The sequence below is a fragment of the Bufo bufo genome, chromosome 9 (assembly GCF_905171765.1).
Source record: "Bufo bufo chromosome 9, aBufBuf1.1, whole genome shotgun sequence".
NCBI classification, from domain to species: domain Eukaryota; kingdom Metazoa; phylum Chordata; class Amphibia; order Anura; family Bufonidae; genus Bufo; species Bufo bufo.
In genome coordinates, this window is record NC_053397.1 from 217,918,522 (window position 1) to 217,933,135 (window position 14,614).

At 42.3% G+C, this 14,614-nt stretch overlaps 1 protein-coding gene across 3 annotated transcripts in view; it reads right to left on the reverse strand.

Annotated features, from left to right (window-relative positions):
• Positions 1-605: 605 nt before the first annotated feature.
• Positions 606-14,614, reverse strand: part of ROR1 (receptor tyrosine kinase like orphan receptor 1) — a 220,298-nt gene continuing 206,289 nt past the window's right edge. Inside the window, exons 8-10 of one of the 3 annotated variants that reach the window (XM_040407575.1) lie at positions 12,801-13,012; positions 2,978-3,922; positions 606-2,482 (exon numbers count right to left, since the gene is read on the reverse strand). In XM_040407575.1, coding sequence (XP_040263509.1) covers positions 2,399-2,482; positions 2,978-3,922; positions 12,801-13,012 — 1,241 coding nt within the window. In that variant the 3' untranslated portion in view covers positions 606-2,398. Of the gene's footprint in view, positions 3,923-12,800; positions 13,013-14,614 lie in introns of all 3 variants that reach the window. The other 2 variants (XM_040407574.1, XM_040407573.1) reach the window with 2 other exon arrangements.

Genomic DNA, 14,614 nt, shown 5'->3' on the forward strand with positions numbered 1-14,614 from the left:
TACGTTCGTGTGCATGAGGCCTAAGGATGGTTCACATATGTGCTTTGAACTCCGGCAGGCTGTTCCGGCGGACGAACAGACTGCCAGAGTTCACTGAATCCGTCATAGCCGGATACCACCGCGCACTGCCGGATCCACATTCACTGTAATGGGATATGGGCGCTTTCCGGTACACACGCCAGCTTTCGGCTGGACAAAAAAATGCTGCGTGTAGTAAAGCCGGTCACGTATGCCAGATACAGTGAATTTCGGCAGTCTGTCCCTCCGCCGCCGGAGTTCAAAGTGCATATGTGAACCCATCCTAGGGCCTTATTCACAGTCAGTGTTTCATCAGAGGTGTGGAGGCCATGCAGAGATCAGGTAGATTGGAAAGATCTGCACCTGTTCTGTGTTTTTGACCTGCACCTGGTTTGGGCTCACAATCACTGATGGAAATCACTGATCAAACACTGATGTGTGAAGGCCTAAAAGAGTATAAAATGCGAGCCTCCGATATAAGGTCTCTGGGAGGCTGATTTTAATAGGGCAGGCTCTGGCAGTACAGTTCACTGAGTAAACTGGAAAGCAGCCAGTGCTTGGCAGAGGAGGTGGCACAGGGAGCGGGCGCCGTCTTGCATTCTGAGCTCCGACACTAAACGCCCCCTTTTTAAGCTAAACATAAAGGCTCTGTTCTGGATTAGCAGGAGCTCTGAGCGTTATCATGATTTATAATGCTGCGTGCCTCTGCTTGACCTTACTTCTAAGGAATCATACTGACATAAAGCTGTCAGTATGAGTCTCTATCTGTAAGGTCAAGCAGAGGCACGCAGCATTATAAATCAGTATAATGCCCTGTGCTCCGCAAGTCCAGAATGGAGGATCACACACACACACACGGAGTGTGTTTCCCCCAATGGGCTCGCTGGAGTAAAACAGTCCTAATGCTGATGTGACCCTCTGTGAAAATGAGCTTGACACCCCGTTCTAAAAAGTAGGAGAACCCCCTTTAAAGGGCCCTGGACTGCTAAGGAGACAATAAGTCCGGCGCTACCCTTACATTTTACAGGCCTGGATCCATTACTAGGAAGGTGGAGCTGTGACAAATGCCATCGCGGGATGGATTCTTGTCCTAACAACCTAAAGAAATTACTTTAATGGGGTCTTGTGGTTGATTGATTATTGCAATTTCACTGTACAAGGCTAAGGGCCAATATTTAGATAGGAAAAGGCTTAAAGGGGTTTTCCAGGTCTTGTATACTGATGGCCTATCCTCAGTATCTGACTGGAGGCGGCGTGACTCCCAACCACCTGTGTGACATCGGACACGTGGCCTAGGCTCAGCTGAGTCCCACTGAAGGGAATGGGACTGAGCTGCAATACCAAGCACAGCCACTATCCAATGGAGGGGGGCTGCGGCACACACCGGAATGCCCCAGCCTCTGATAACCAGGGGTCCCGGGAGTCGGACCCCCCACCATCAGATATTAATTACCTATTCTGAAGATAGGTCATCAATATTAAACACCAAGAAAAACCCCTTTAGAAAAAATAAAAGATAGTACTTTGCTTTAAAGGTTTGTTTAAATTGAAGGGCTTGTTTAGGATTAGACGACATGGCCGCTTTCCAAAAATAGTGCCACACCTGTCCACAGGTTGTGTGTGGTATTGCAGCTCAGCCCCAGTCATTTCAATAGAGCTGAGCTGCAATGCCTTCAACACAAGCTGTGGACGGGGGTGAGGCTATTTTTTGGAAAGCGGCCATGTTTTCTAATCCTGGACGGTCCCTCTAAGTATTCATACACCGTGCGCAGAGGGCAGACATCATACACTATTAGAACTACATGAGGTGCACCATATGTCATTATTTCGCCCTGTTGGATACGAATATCAATGTTTTGCCGTAGTTTTGGACAAGGAGGTGATGTTCATGGTTCGGACTCGGCATGGAACGCTGATGACAATGACCAAGGGATTACATTCCGCAGCCAATGGCTTTTTAATGGGTCTCGTCTCACTCAAGATCTTTGGCAATATCATAGATACATATATATGAAATTAAAGAGGTTGTCCAGGAATGAAAAAAAAACAAAAACACGACAGCTTCCTTCCAATAACAAGGTTAACACCAGTCTATGGGTTGTGTTTGGCATCGTAGCGCCATTTAAATGAATGGGACTCGTCTACAATACCACGCACAGCCGGTGGATAGGGTTGGCAGTGGTTTTGGAAGAAAACAGCCATGTTCTTCCAATCCTGGGATCCCGTTTAAAGGCAATTATCTAAGGCGATGACACTGATATGAAACGATAGAGTCACCAATTTCTGAACTACATACAAGTCCACCTGTTGAGGACAATATTCAAACTTCACAGAAGATACATGAAGGAAACATCCGCGGAAGATCTGGAATGACCTCTGTTCAATAAAAATACTTTATATAAAACTTTTTTTTTCTTCTTAAAAGGTCCATTCGATTGTTTTCCTGCATATAGTATGTACATATCTACCACAAAAAAAATTACAGCTCTGCTGAGATCATTGAGTCGTTGTGTCCATGGAGGTCCGAGTCTTCCAGTAAGGAGGACTGTTTCATGTCCACCTTGTACGGTTTCATACCTTTGCTTCCAAAGGACTGTACTCCTATACTACTGGGATGGCTCTGCATAGACATATGGGATAATAAAGGGATGTTTGCATCCTGATTGGATCCTGAAGATGGTAAGCTGGTCACATGACCAGTACTTGTTGATCCGCTTGCACTACTTGGAGAGCGGCTCTTTGGTGGTGGGCAATGCTGAATGACTCTTGGTGGCCCAGGTGGTTGGTAGTGAGCAGTTGGGAAAGCAGCATATCCTGGTGGGATGGGGTATCCATTGATAGGTATGAATCTTTGATTTTGAGGTAATGGTGGGCCTATAAAACCAGTAATCTGGCCCTGTGGCATTCCTTGTGCTGAGAAAATAAAATTAGGATACCTCTGATTGCTCAAATTGCTTACCGGGCTAGCACTCAGAGATGTGGTCTGCGTTGTGGCATTACCTCCCGACGGCGTTGTGGAGCTTGTATGGCTTGAAAGTCCTTCCCATGACCTCAGCCTCATGTGGATATCCTTGAACCTCGGCCTCCTTGATGGCATCTCCTGCCAACATTCAGTCATGAGACTGTGCATTCGCGGTGGACAGTCTTCAGAACATGGAAGCAGTTGCCTCTTCCTGACCATCTCGATGACTTCTTGGTTACTGAACCCATAGTAGGGTTGAAGACCAAAGCTGAAGATTTCCCACAACACCACACCGTAAGACCAGATGTCTGAATCGGTGGAAAATTTCCCATACATGATGGCCTCCGGAGGCATCCATCGAATAGGAAGAAGGGACTTGTTTTGGACTCTGAAGTAATCAGCCGAGTAGATTTCTCTCGAAAGTCCAAGGTCGGAAATTTTTACATGAAGTTGTTCTCCAACTAATATGTTGCGAGCGGCAAGGTCTTTATGGACAAAGAAATGACTTGACAAATACTCCATGCCGGCTGCGATCTGAACAGCAATGTGGAGGAAGTCTCCATGGTCGAGGCTTGACTTAACCGTCCCATCCTCATCGCTGCTACAGCCAACGTCCGAATGAGGGGACCTCATAATGAGGAATTCATGTAGATCCCCAAGATTCATGAACTCGAACAACATGCACACCGGCTGCTCCTGGGTGACCACTCCAAGAAGACACACAATGTTGGGATGGTGTAACTCCGCCATAAGAGACGCCTCCTGCTGGAACTCTGCCCACTGCTGTGGATTGTTATAATCCTTCAACGTTTTGATGGCTACAAGTTGAGCGTGATCCATCCCTGGGAGGTAGAGGTGACCTTTGTAGATCTTCCCAAAGACACATTCCCCCAGCTCTTCCATGAAGCGCACCGCAGACAGGGGGAGCTCTTTAGCCTTGGTCTGCAAAGGTAAAAAAACAGATGAAAATCAATGACTTGGGAACATTTCCACCCAAATAGTACACAGCACTCTGAATGCTACAGAATGCTAGCTTCCGTAGGCAGCTCTGATGGCATTTATGAAGAGCTGCTCAGTCACCAGGTCACCCGGCCTGCATATACAATTGATTTATTTCTCTTACCTCCCTTTTTACTCTCTTAAAGGGGTTATGTCATGACGGATGTAAAAAATGAAAATCAGACATCATAGATAATGACAATCTCTTTCTAACAAAGCCTGTTAGAACCAGCCCTGCACCTCCCATGGATCCAGAGATCTCCCCATTCATTGCTCCAATTGTTCTGCTAGATTTATTTCAGACTGAGAGCTCAGGAGACATCTCCTTTCTGCAGCAGCTCTCTCCCTATCACAGCTCAGGAGACATTTACTTTCTGCAGCAGCTCTCTCCCTTTCACAGCTCAGGGGAGTGTCCTTTCTGCTGCAGCTCTCACCCTATCACAGCTCAGTGGGGGTGTCCTTTCTGCTGCAGCTCTCTCCCTATCACAGCTCAGGAGACATTTACTTTCTGCAGCAGCTCTCTCCCTTTCACAGCTCAGGGGAGTGTCCTTTCTGCTGCAGCTCTCACCCTATCACAGCTCAGTGGGGGTGTCCTTTCTGCTGCAGCTCTCTCCCTATCACAGCTCACGAGAAATTTACTTTCTGCAGCAGCTCTCTACCTATCACAGTACAGGAGACATTTCCTCTCTGCTACAGCTCTCTCCCTTTCACAGCTCAGGGGAGTGTCCTTTCTGCTGCAGCTCTCTACCTATCACAGCTCAGCAGACATCTCCTTTCTGCTGCAGCTCTCTCCCTTTCACAGATGAGGGGAGTGTCCTTTCTGCTGCAGCTCTCACCCTATCACAGCTCAGTGGGTGTGTTCTTTCTGCTGCAGCTCTCATCCTATCACAGCTCAGTGGGGGTGTCCTTTCTGCTCTAGCTCTCTCCCTTTCACAGCTCAGGAGACATTTCCTTTCTGCTGCAGCTCTCTCCCTTTCACAGCTCAGGGGAGTGTCCTTTCTGCTGCAGCTCTCACCCTATCACAGCTCAGGAGACATTTCCTTTCTGCTGCAGCTCTCTCCCTTTCACAGCTCAGGGGAGTGTCCTTTCTGCTGCAGCTCTCACCCTATCACAGCTCAGTGGGTGTGTCCTTTCTGCTGCAGCTCTCTCCCTTTCACAGCTCAGGGGAGTGTCCTTTCCGCTGCAGGCCTTTTCCTGTAACAGCCACAGAAGATATGGCTGGTGACAGCTGAAGATTTAAACTAAGCACATGCGACCACCACATGCGAAATTTAGAATATTTTTCGTGGCACAAATTCGTATTATGTAAGAAATTTAGCTCTCTACCGGAAGAAAAAAAACCCTGTCTCACTGGTGCCCCCTGTTGGAGATAGCTACCTTAAAAATTAATGTCCAATCCATTAAAGAACCCTGGAATATGTCTAGGGATTTAGCCAAAGACTCCTCCAAAAGTAAGAGACACCCATCTGTAGACAAAAAGTTCTTGCCCCTTGTCAGAAGAGAGCAGGGGACGTGGCCTCCCTCATACTGATATTACCATAATTTACGTCAGAAACTGGCATAAATTACGGTAGAACTTTTTTTTTTTTTTTTGGTGAATGGAGCCAAGGATGGGTGTGCCCCTCAAGAAATTTGGCGTATCTTCCTCCAGCTTACTTTGGATTAAGACTGGCGTATGAACCGCCGCCCTCAATAAATCTCCCTCTCCCTCTAGGACCACCTATTTGAGGAGACTATCCTGTAAGCCAGAGTCTGACTTTTTAATGGTTTGGACTCACAGGGTAGCTACCTCCAATAGGTGGCAGTAAAGAGGCAATTTCTTATTAGTATTATGAGTATTATATCCTGGGGTAATACATGAATTACTCCATGCCCATTATACTGCACCACATACAGCTTCCTCCAGGGGGCAGCAGAGTGCTCAGGTTTCTTTGAATATCTATGGCAAATTCCTAGGCGTCTATTAATAGGCGTCTATCAAACGAGCTACTGGCTGCAATTATAAGATGGAAACTTTCCGACATCCGACGTATCAACAAGCAGATTCCATCGTGTCTGCAAAACTACGTCTGCATGAGATGATGAGGTTTATACTCCTGCGTACACAACTAATCAGTGCTCTCTCGGCCGGGAGTAGTTCTGTATGTCAGATAATTAGTATAAATGGTGGGATCTATGGCTGAGACCCCATCTCTTCTTCTGTGGTTCCCAAGCCTTTGCAAAACTACTACAACTCCCAACATGCCAGCACGGTTATATGTGACCTCTATGGATAACCCTTTCCTGTAATGGCACGTGGCGTTTATAAAGGGAGACGGGTCAGTGCAGAGAGGATGATTGCTACTCTTCAGATACAAGGGGGGCAGGTACCCCTTTAATATATGGCAGTAATAATTCCCCTATTACTTTGTGGCTTCTAACAGCCCCGCATCCCCTACTAAGGGTCTGAGAGATCGGACCCCCACAATCATAACATGATGGCATATGCTAGTGACATGCCATCACTTTATGATTTGGAATACCCCATTGAGAAAGGGGGTCCCTTATTTAGATACAAAGAGCGTCTCTCTCTCTCTGGAGGACCCAGCTTGTCCATGCATTACGCACACCATCAATGATGTCAATCAGCCCCGTGTAATTCTCAATTTCCCCTGCGGAGGCGCTGTGGAAGAAATGCCAGGTTCTCCCAAAGACTACTTTGTGGTCTCTCAGCAAGTCTGAGAGACCCTTCTAACAAAATAAGTTGTATAAGGGTTCATGCACACATCCGTAGGTATTTTGCGGTCCTCAAAAAAACAGATCTGCAAAAAAATCCGGATGACGTCCGCGTGCATTCCGTATTTTGCGGAACGGAACAGCTGGCCCCTAATAGAACAGTCCTATCCTTGTCTGTTATGCGGACAATAATAGTACAGGTTCTATTTTTTGTGTGCGGAATGGACACACGCAAACGGAATGCACACGGAGTAACTTCCGTGTTTTTTTTTTGCGAACCCATTGAACTGAATGGTTCCACATATGGTCTGCAAAAAAAACGGAAAGAAAATATGTTCGCGTGCATGAGCCCTAAAACAGACTTCCCCTTTAACCTACAGTTTAGAGGTATGCAATAGAGATTTGTAGTGCTTCTGATCAGAAAATCGTGAAGCGCATAATTTTGTGTGAAAAATTAAAAGGGGCTTTTACCCAAAAAGTACAATAGTAAATCTTTCGGTCCTCATGGCCCCACAGCTCCTTCCGCAGCGGAGATCCCCCTAACAAGACACAAGTGTCCAATTTTACTCCAATTACTAAACTATCGGCCCGATGTAACCGTACCCCGGCGCAGTCAGTGACCATGTTACTGCCTGATTTCTCTTCACACAATTAGTAAGGAGAGGATATCGGACCCAGGTACTGAAATATGGAGCCAGTTAAGTGCACCGCCACGTCAGGAAATTAGCTGTGTTGTCGGACTCCAGATGGTTTACGTTACACGAATCCTTTAGGCCAAACTTGTTTACATCTGGCATATTGTAAATTATATCCCAGTAATGAAAGCGAGGTGACCTCTCCCTCACCTCCGAGCCGGCCGGCCTGAACCCACATCACAGGGGCCTATTAATGCAACCACCAAACTCGCCAAGACTCGGCGCTGCCCGAACGTGTGCAAAGAGACGAAGATAAGAGAAAGACAGAGACACACGGAGATCGTCTTCATCCACAAAAGGGTCTGTCTCATCTTAGGCATTGGAGGCATGTCGCTAGGATGGGCCATCCATGTCAGATAGGCGCGGATCCACACCTAGCTCCAGAGCGCATGCGCAGTGCGCTCTCCTTCATTTTAGGGGCCCCCTTCTGGAAATAGGTGTGGATCTTAGAGGTGGGACCAAGACTTATCTGACTTTGATGACACATCCTAGTGATACACCATCAAAGTCTGAGATGACACAACCCTGGAGGAACACAGAAGATTAAAGGGGTTCTATCATCTCAGACACTGTTGGCATATGTCGCCAATTGAGTCTGCACCTCTCTCCAGAACAAGCCCCAGAAAGTGAAGGAGAGTGAACTGTGCATGCTCGGCGTGCTCTCCATTCATTTCTATAGGAGTTCCGAAAATAGCTCAGCAAGTGTGCAGTATTATAGTAGTTATATTCTTGTACATAGGAGCAATATTATAGCAGTTATATTCTTGTACATAGGAGCAGTATTATAGTAGTTCTATTCTTGTACATAGGAGCAGTATTATAGTAGTTATATTCTTGTACATAGGAGCAGTATTATAGTAGTTATATTCTTGTACATAGGAGGCAGTATTATAGTAGTTATATTCTTGTACATAGGAGCAATATTATAGTAGTTATATTCTTGTACATAGGAGCAGTATTATAGTTATTATATTCTTGTACATAGGAGCAGTATTATAGTAGTTATATTCTTGTACATAGGAGCAGTATTATAGTAGTTATATTCTTGTATATAGGAGCAATATTATAGTAGTTATATTCTTGTACATAGGAGCAGTATTATAGTAGTTATATTCATGTACATAGGAGCAGTATTATAGTAGTTATATTCTTGTACATAGGAGCAGTATTATAGTAGTTATATTCTTGTACATAGGAGCAATATTATAGTAGTTATATTCTTGTACATAGGAGCAATATTATAGCAGTTATATTCTTGTACATAGGATCAGTATTATAGTAGTTATATTCTTGTACATAGGAGACAGTATTATAGTAGTTATATTCTTGTACATAGGAGCAGTATTATAGTAGTTATATTCCTGTACATAGGAGCAGTATTATAGCAGTTATATTCTTGTACATAGGGGCAGTATTATAGGAGTTAAATTCTTGTACATAGGAGCAGTATTATAGCAGTTATATTCTTGTACATAGGAGCAATATTATAGTAGTTATATTCTTGTACATAGGAGCAGTATTATAGTAGTTATATTCTTGTACATAGGAGCAGTATTATAGTAGTTATATTCCTGTACATAGGAGCAGTATTATAGTAGTTATATTCTTGTACATAGGAGCAGTATTATAGTAGTTATATTCTTGTACATAGGAGCAGTATTATAGTAGTTATATTCTTGTACATAGGAGCAGTATTATAGTAGTTATATTCTTGTACATAGGAGCAGTATTATAGTAGTTATATTCCTGTACATAGGAGCAGTATTATAGTAGTTATATTCTTGTACATAGGAGCAGTATTATAGTAGTTATATTCTTGTACATAGGAGCAATATTATAGTAGTTATATTCTTGTACATAGGAGCAGTATTATAGTAGTTATATTCTTGTACATAGGAGCAGTATTATAGTAGTTATATTCCTGTACATAGGAGCAGTATTATAGTAGTTATATTCTTGTACATAGGAGCAGTATTATAGTAGTTATATTCTTGTACATAGGAGCAGTATTATAGTAGTTATATTCTTGTACATAGGAGCAGTATTATAGTAGTTATATTCTTGTACATAGGAGCAATATTATAGTAGTTATATTCTTGTACATAGGAGCAGTATTATAGCAGTTATATTCTTGTACATAGGAGCAATATTATAGTAGTTATATTCTTGTACATAGGAGCAGTATTATAGTAGTTATATTCTTGTACATAGGAGCAGTATTATAGTAGTTATATTCCTGTACATAGGAGCAGTATTATAGTAGTTATATTCTTGTACATAGGAGCAGTATTATAGTAGTTATATTCTTGTACATAGGAGCAGTATTATAGCAGTTATATTCTTGTACATAGGAGCAGTATTATAGCAGTTATATTCTTGTACATAGGGGCAGTATTATAGGAGTTAAATTCTTGTACATAGGAGCAGTATTATAGCAGATATATTCTTGTACATAGGAGCAGTATTATAGTAGTTATATTCTTGTACATAGGAGCAGTATTATAGCAGTTATATTCTTGTACATAGGAGCAGTATTATAGTAGTTATATTCCTGTGCATAGGAGCAGTATTATAGTAGTTATATTCTTGTACATAGGAGCAGTATTATAGTAGTTATATTCTTGTACATAGGAGCAGTATTATAGTAGTTATATTCCTGTACATAGGAGGTAGTATTATAGTAGTTATATTCCTGTACATAGGAGGCAGTATTATAGTAGTTATATTCATGTACATAGGAGCAGTATTATAGTAGTTATATTCCTGTACATAGGAGGTAGTATTATAGTAGTTATATTCTTGTACATAGGAGCAGTATTATAGTAGTTATATTCTTGTACATAGGAGCAGTATTATAGTAGTTATATTCCTGTACATAGGAGCAGTATTATAGTAGTTATATTCCTGTACATAGAAGGCAGTATTATAGTAGTTATATTCTTGTACATAGGAGCAGTATTATAGTAGTTATATTCTTGTACATAGGAGCAGTATTATAGTAGTTATATTCTTGTACTCAGGAGAAGTATTATAGTAGTTATATTCTTATACATAGGAGCAGTATTATAGTAGGTATATTCTTGTACATAGGAGCAGTATTATAGTAGTTATATTCTTGTACATAGGAGGCAGTATTATAGTAGTTATATTCCTGTACATAGGAGCAGTATTATAGTAGTTATATTCTTGTACATAGGAGCAGTATTATAGTAGTTATATTCTTGTACATAGAAGGCAGTATTATAGTTATTATATTCCTGTACATAGGAGCAGTATTATAGTAGTTATATTCTTGTACATAGGAGCAGTATTATAGTAGTTATATTCTTGTACATAGGAGCGGTATTATAGTAGTTATATTCTTGTACATAGAAGGCAGTATTATAGTTATTATATTCCTGTACATAGGAGCAGTATTATAGTAATTATATTGTACTTTTTTTCTAGGGAATCTGTCATGTTAATATCAGTTGTGACTGTAATACGTCTTTAAAGTTTTAAGGCATTAGGCGCATGTTGCATTGGATTTGGAGATAGGTTGTGATTAGATATTTTTGCAGTGATGTCTGTGTTTTAGGATAATCCTAGTCATAAACTGTAATATTTTTGAAGAATTTGCGGTTATGAAATCAGATTTTGTTATACTTTGAGAAATCACGTTTTGTGTCTGTACATTATATTTGCGCCCGTTGGGTTCATGTAAGTACACGATTTTCTGCATCAGATTCATACACAAGGTCAAAATTTTGATAATTGGTAACAGAGCAGGTTTACACCGGATGATTGCTATTCTGCGACTAGATAAATATTCCTCTGACTTTTCTTAGCCCCATCTGTGAGTAACATTTCACTGCATCATTTGGCATGCAGAATCCATGGGATCTAACACCTGCTGGATTATCAAACATCAAATAGTTAAAAAACTGCTTAAAAGAGAACCTGTCACCTTTCTCCAGACATAACCACCTACCTAACCATGCCCACAAGCCATTGTTTAATAATAAAATGTTGAATTCTGCACTGACTGGGAGTGCACTAGAGAAGATGCTCAGCAGGACAAATGCTGCTTCTGAAGAGCCTACTGCCCAGTGTTAATACATTCACAATGGCAGTATCCATGCTCCCTTAAAGGCTACATACACCTTCGGGGGCAATTTTTTTAATGATTGCATTTTACTAGTTTTGGGCTAAAATTAATTTTTTTAATTGATTGTTATTAAAAATATTCAACCGTTCTGTCACAAAAGGTGAACAGTTTGTCTAGCTCTGTGAATTGTACTTTCACTTTGTGCCTGTCATCTAATAAACCTTATCTCTAAATTATTAAAAGGACCATAAACACTTATTTAAGCGTCATTCTCATCAGTAAGATAAGAATTGAGCTATAATTAGAGTTTAGGAGGTCAGAGATGAGGAGCCGTCAGCTGAGCTGCCTGACGGGAGACAGAAAAGATATGGAGCCAGCTACTAGAGAATCTCAAGGCTGTACAGAGAAAGGGACTCAACATTTTTAATAAAGACCAATTGAAAAAATGATTTTAAGCTCAAAATGAATGTAGTAATAATAATAATAAATGCCCCCAAAGGTGTACATAGCCTTTAACCCCTTAAACCACACATTTTTTAAAAAATTGCATTCCAAGAGCTATAACGTTTGTTTTTTCATCAATGTACTTGTATGAGGTCTTAATTTTTGCAGGACAAGTTATAGTTTTTAATGCACCATTTTATGTACATGTAATGGTTGATTAAAGCAAGCTGTTTAGCTAAAACCCCCTTTGTTTACGTCCATAAAAAAGCGTATTAGTGGTCACTAAGGGGTGTTTTCCCATCAAAGATTGTTATGGCATATCAACTATGAATAATGGGAAATTATGCAGTTTAATGGGTGACTCAGTTGGCAAATTATTCTCCTCAATTTGCAAAAAAAGAAACGCCAAATCATCCAAGTGATTTCCTCAATTGGACCCTTAAAGAGATATTCTCAACTTACACATTTATGGCGTAGCTTCCATTCTCCACCTACAGGGAGAATGGAGGTGGCACGCTATCTCCCACAGAAGCGAATGGAGAGATCTCTGCTCATGTGCGACCACCTCACCCAGATATCTTACCAGGCAGGCCAGGGACCCCATTCTCCATATAGTTGCAGGACCCAAAGGTTAGACCTGCACCCATCGGACATATCCTGTGGAAGTGCCATAAATGTCTACATTGCGAATACCTCATTAAGGCAGCGGGGTCGGTCCTGAAACTTGATTTGCGCTAATCAATCCCCAAACTATAAACGACTTCATTATACGAAGAATGAAGGAGTTTGACTTCATAAGATATGGAGATGTCATAAGATATGGAGATGTCGTAAGACAACCTTCAGCCCTCAGTATAACAATGAACGCAGTGTCTCTTACCTTTGGTTTATATGCATTTAACATGGACATCTCAACATTCTGCCCGCGGACGGGCTTGGGTTGCCGCTGCACTGCTGGAGAAGATGTCTTCTGATTATTGCGACAGATACAAATGAAGAAAAACAGCAAGGCGATCGCCAAAGGGATTGTGACACTTGGAACCAGGATGTAGAGAATCTCCATTTTGCTCTTTTCTTTGGAGTCCTGGGTATCTAACATTTAAAAAAACACATGAAGTGAATTAAAGCTCCCACTAGTGGCCTTCAAAGCCCACAGAGAAAAAGTGTAGATTAGGAGACCTTCCAGAAGAAATAAGTAGAAGTAATTAACTTCTGGGAGATGTATGATAATGAGGCCCTTTCTGACTTCTGTCAGGTACAGCATCATCATGGACACCTAGTGCGGACCCGAATCTACGTGAATGCTCACATATATTCAAGCTGGAGAGGATGTTAGATATTGATGTAGAATTATCCTGATGACATCACTGCGCCAGAAGATGACGTGTGACCATCAGAATGTCCCAGTAGTACAGGCTCAGGCTTTGGGCCTTTAACCTCAAGCGATCAGATCTCAGCCTAGAAGTAAAGCCGACCATACATATGAGAAAACGCCTATCCCTTCCGGTCACCTTGTACCTCATATGGATCCAAAGATATCCCTATTTATTGCTTTATTTGTTCTGCTAGATTCATTTCAAACTGGCAGTTCATTGGTGTGCAGTTTCTCAGGGGGCATGTCCTTTCTGCCACCACTCTCTCCCTATCACAGCTCAGGAGTGTGTCCTTTATGCCACCACTCTCTCCCTATCACAGCTCAGGAGCGTGTCCTTTCTGCCACCACTCTCTCCCTATCACAGCTCAGTAGCGTGTCCTTTCTGCTGCAGGTCTCTCCCTATCACAGCTCAGTGGGGAGTGTCCTTTCTGCTGCAGCTCTCTCCCTATCACAGCTCAGGGGGGAGTGTCCTTTCTGCTGCAGCTCTCTCCCTATCACAGCTCAGGGGGGAGTGTCCTTTCTACTGCAGCTCTCTCCCTATCACAGCTCAGGGGGGAGTGTCCTTTCTACTGCAGATCTCTCCCAGTAACTGCCATAGCTTCTAACAGTATATATTGCTGGTGGCAGAATGGAACTGAGCATGTGCGACCACCACAGGGATGTTACTGAGGTGGACAGAGAAATAAGAAAAAGAACAAACAGCAGGTGGAGCTAGACAGATTTAATTTCATTGGCTATATTACATTTTTAATTTCATGCAATTACAAAAGAATTCAGATCCGGTTGCGGTTTTGAAAACTGCAGAATATTTTTCATGGGACAGACCCTTTAAGTTTTAATTTTAGAAACCTTTTACAAAAATGTGTAAACTTTGTAACTAGGAGACTGATGGATCTGACGTGTGGCAGTAACCTTGAGAAATATGTACATGAGGCTTCCTATACAGCAAGTATAAAATCACCATTGTAGATGGAAACCACAAGGTCACAGATGGGAAACGGGCAGTAATGGGACCAATTAGTGCCGTAACTGGGGCCCTTCCGCAATGTTAGCAATGCTTTGGGCCTGAGATATCAGTGCGGATATTTTCTTTCCTTGTAAACATCTACAGTGAGAATATTTGCTGTAATTTCGGGACTTGCTGCACACATGGAGCAGCGGTGAAGCTTTGCCTTGTTGGGGAATTTCCTGTTTGAGATGTTGTGGCTTTCAGATCCCGGCTGCGCTCGGCTCCTCAGCAAGGCTCGTTTTTCATGTACTACAAAGGCCGCCTGTGTCCAGGGGCAGCCGCACCGCACAGTAGCACCGCTAACACGAAA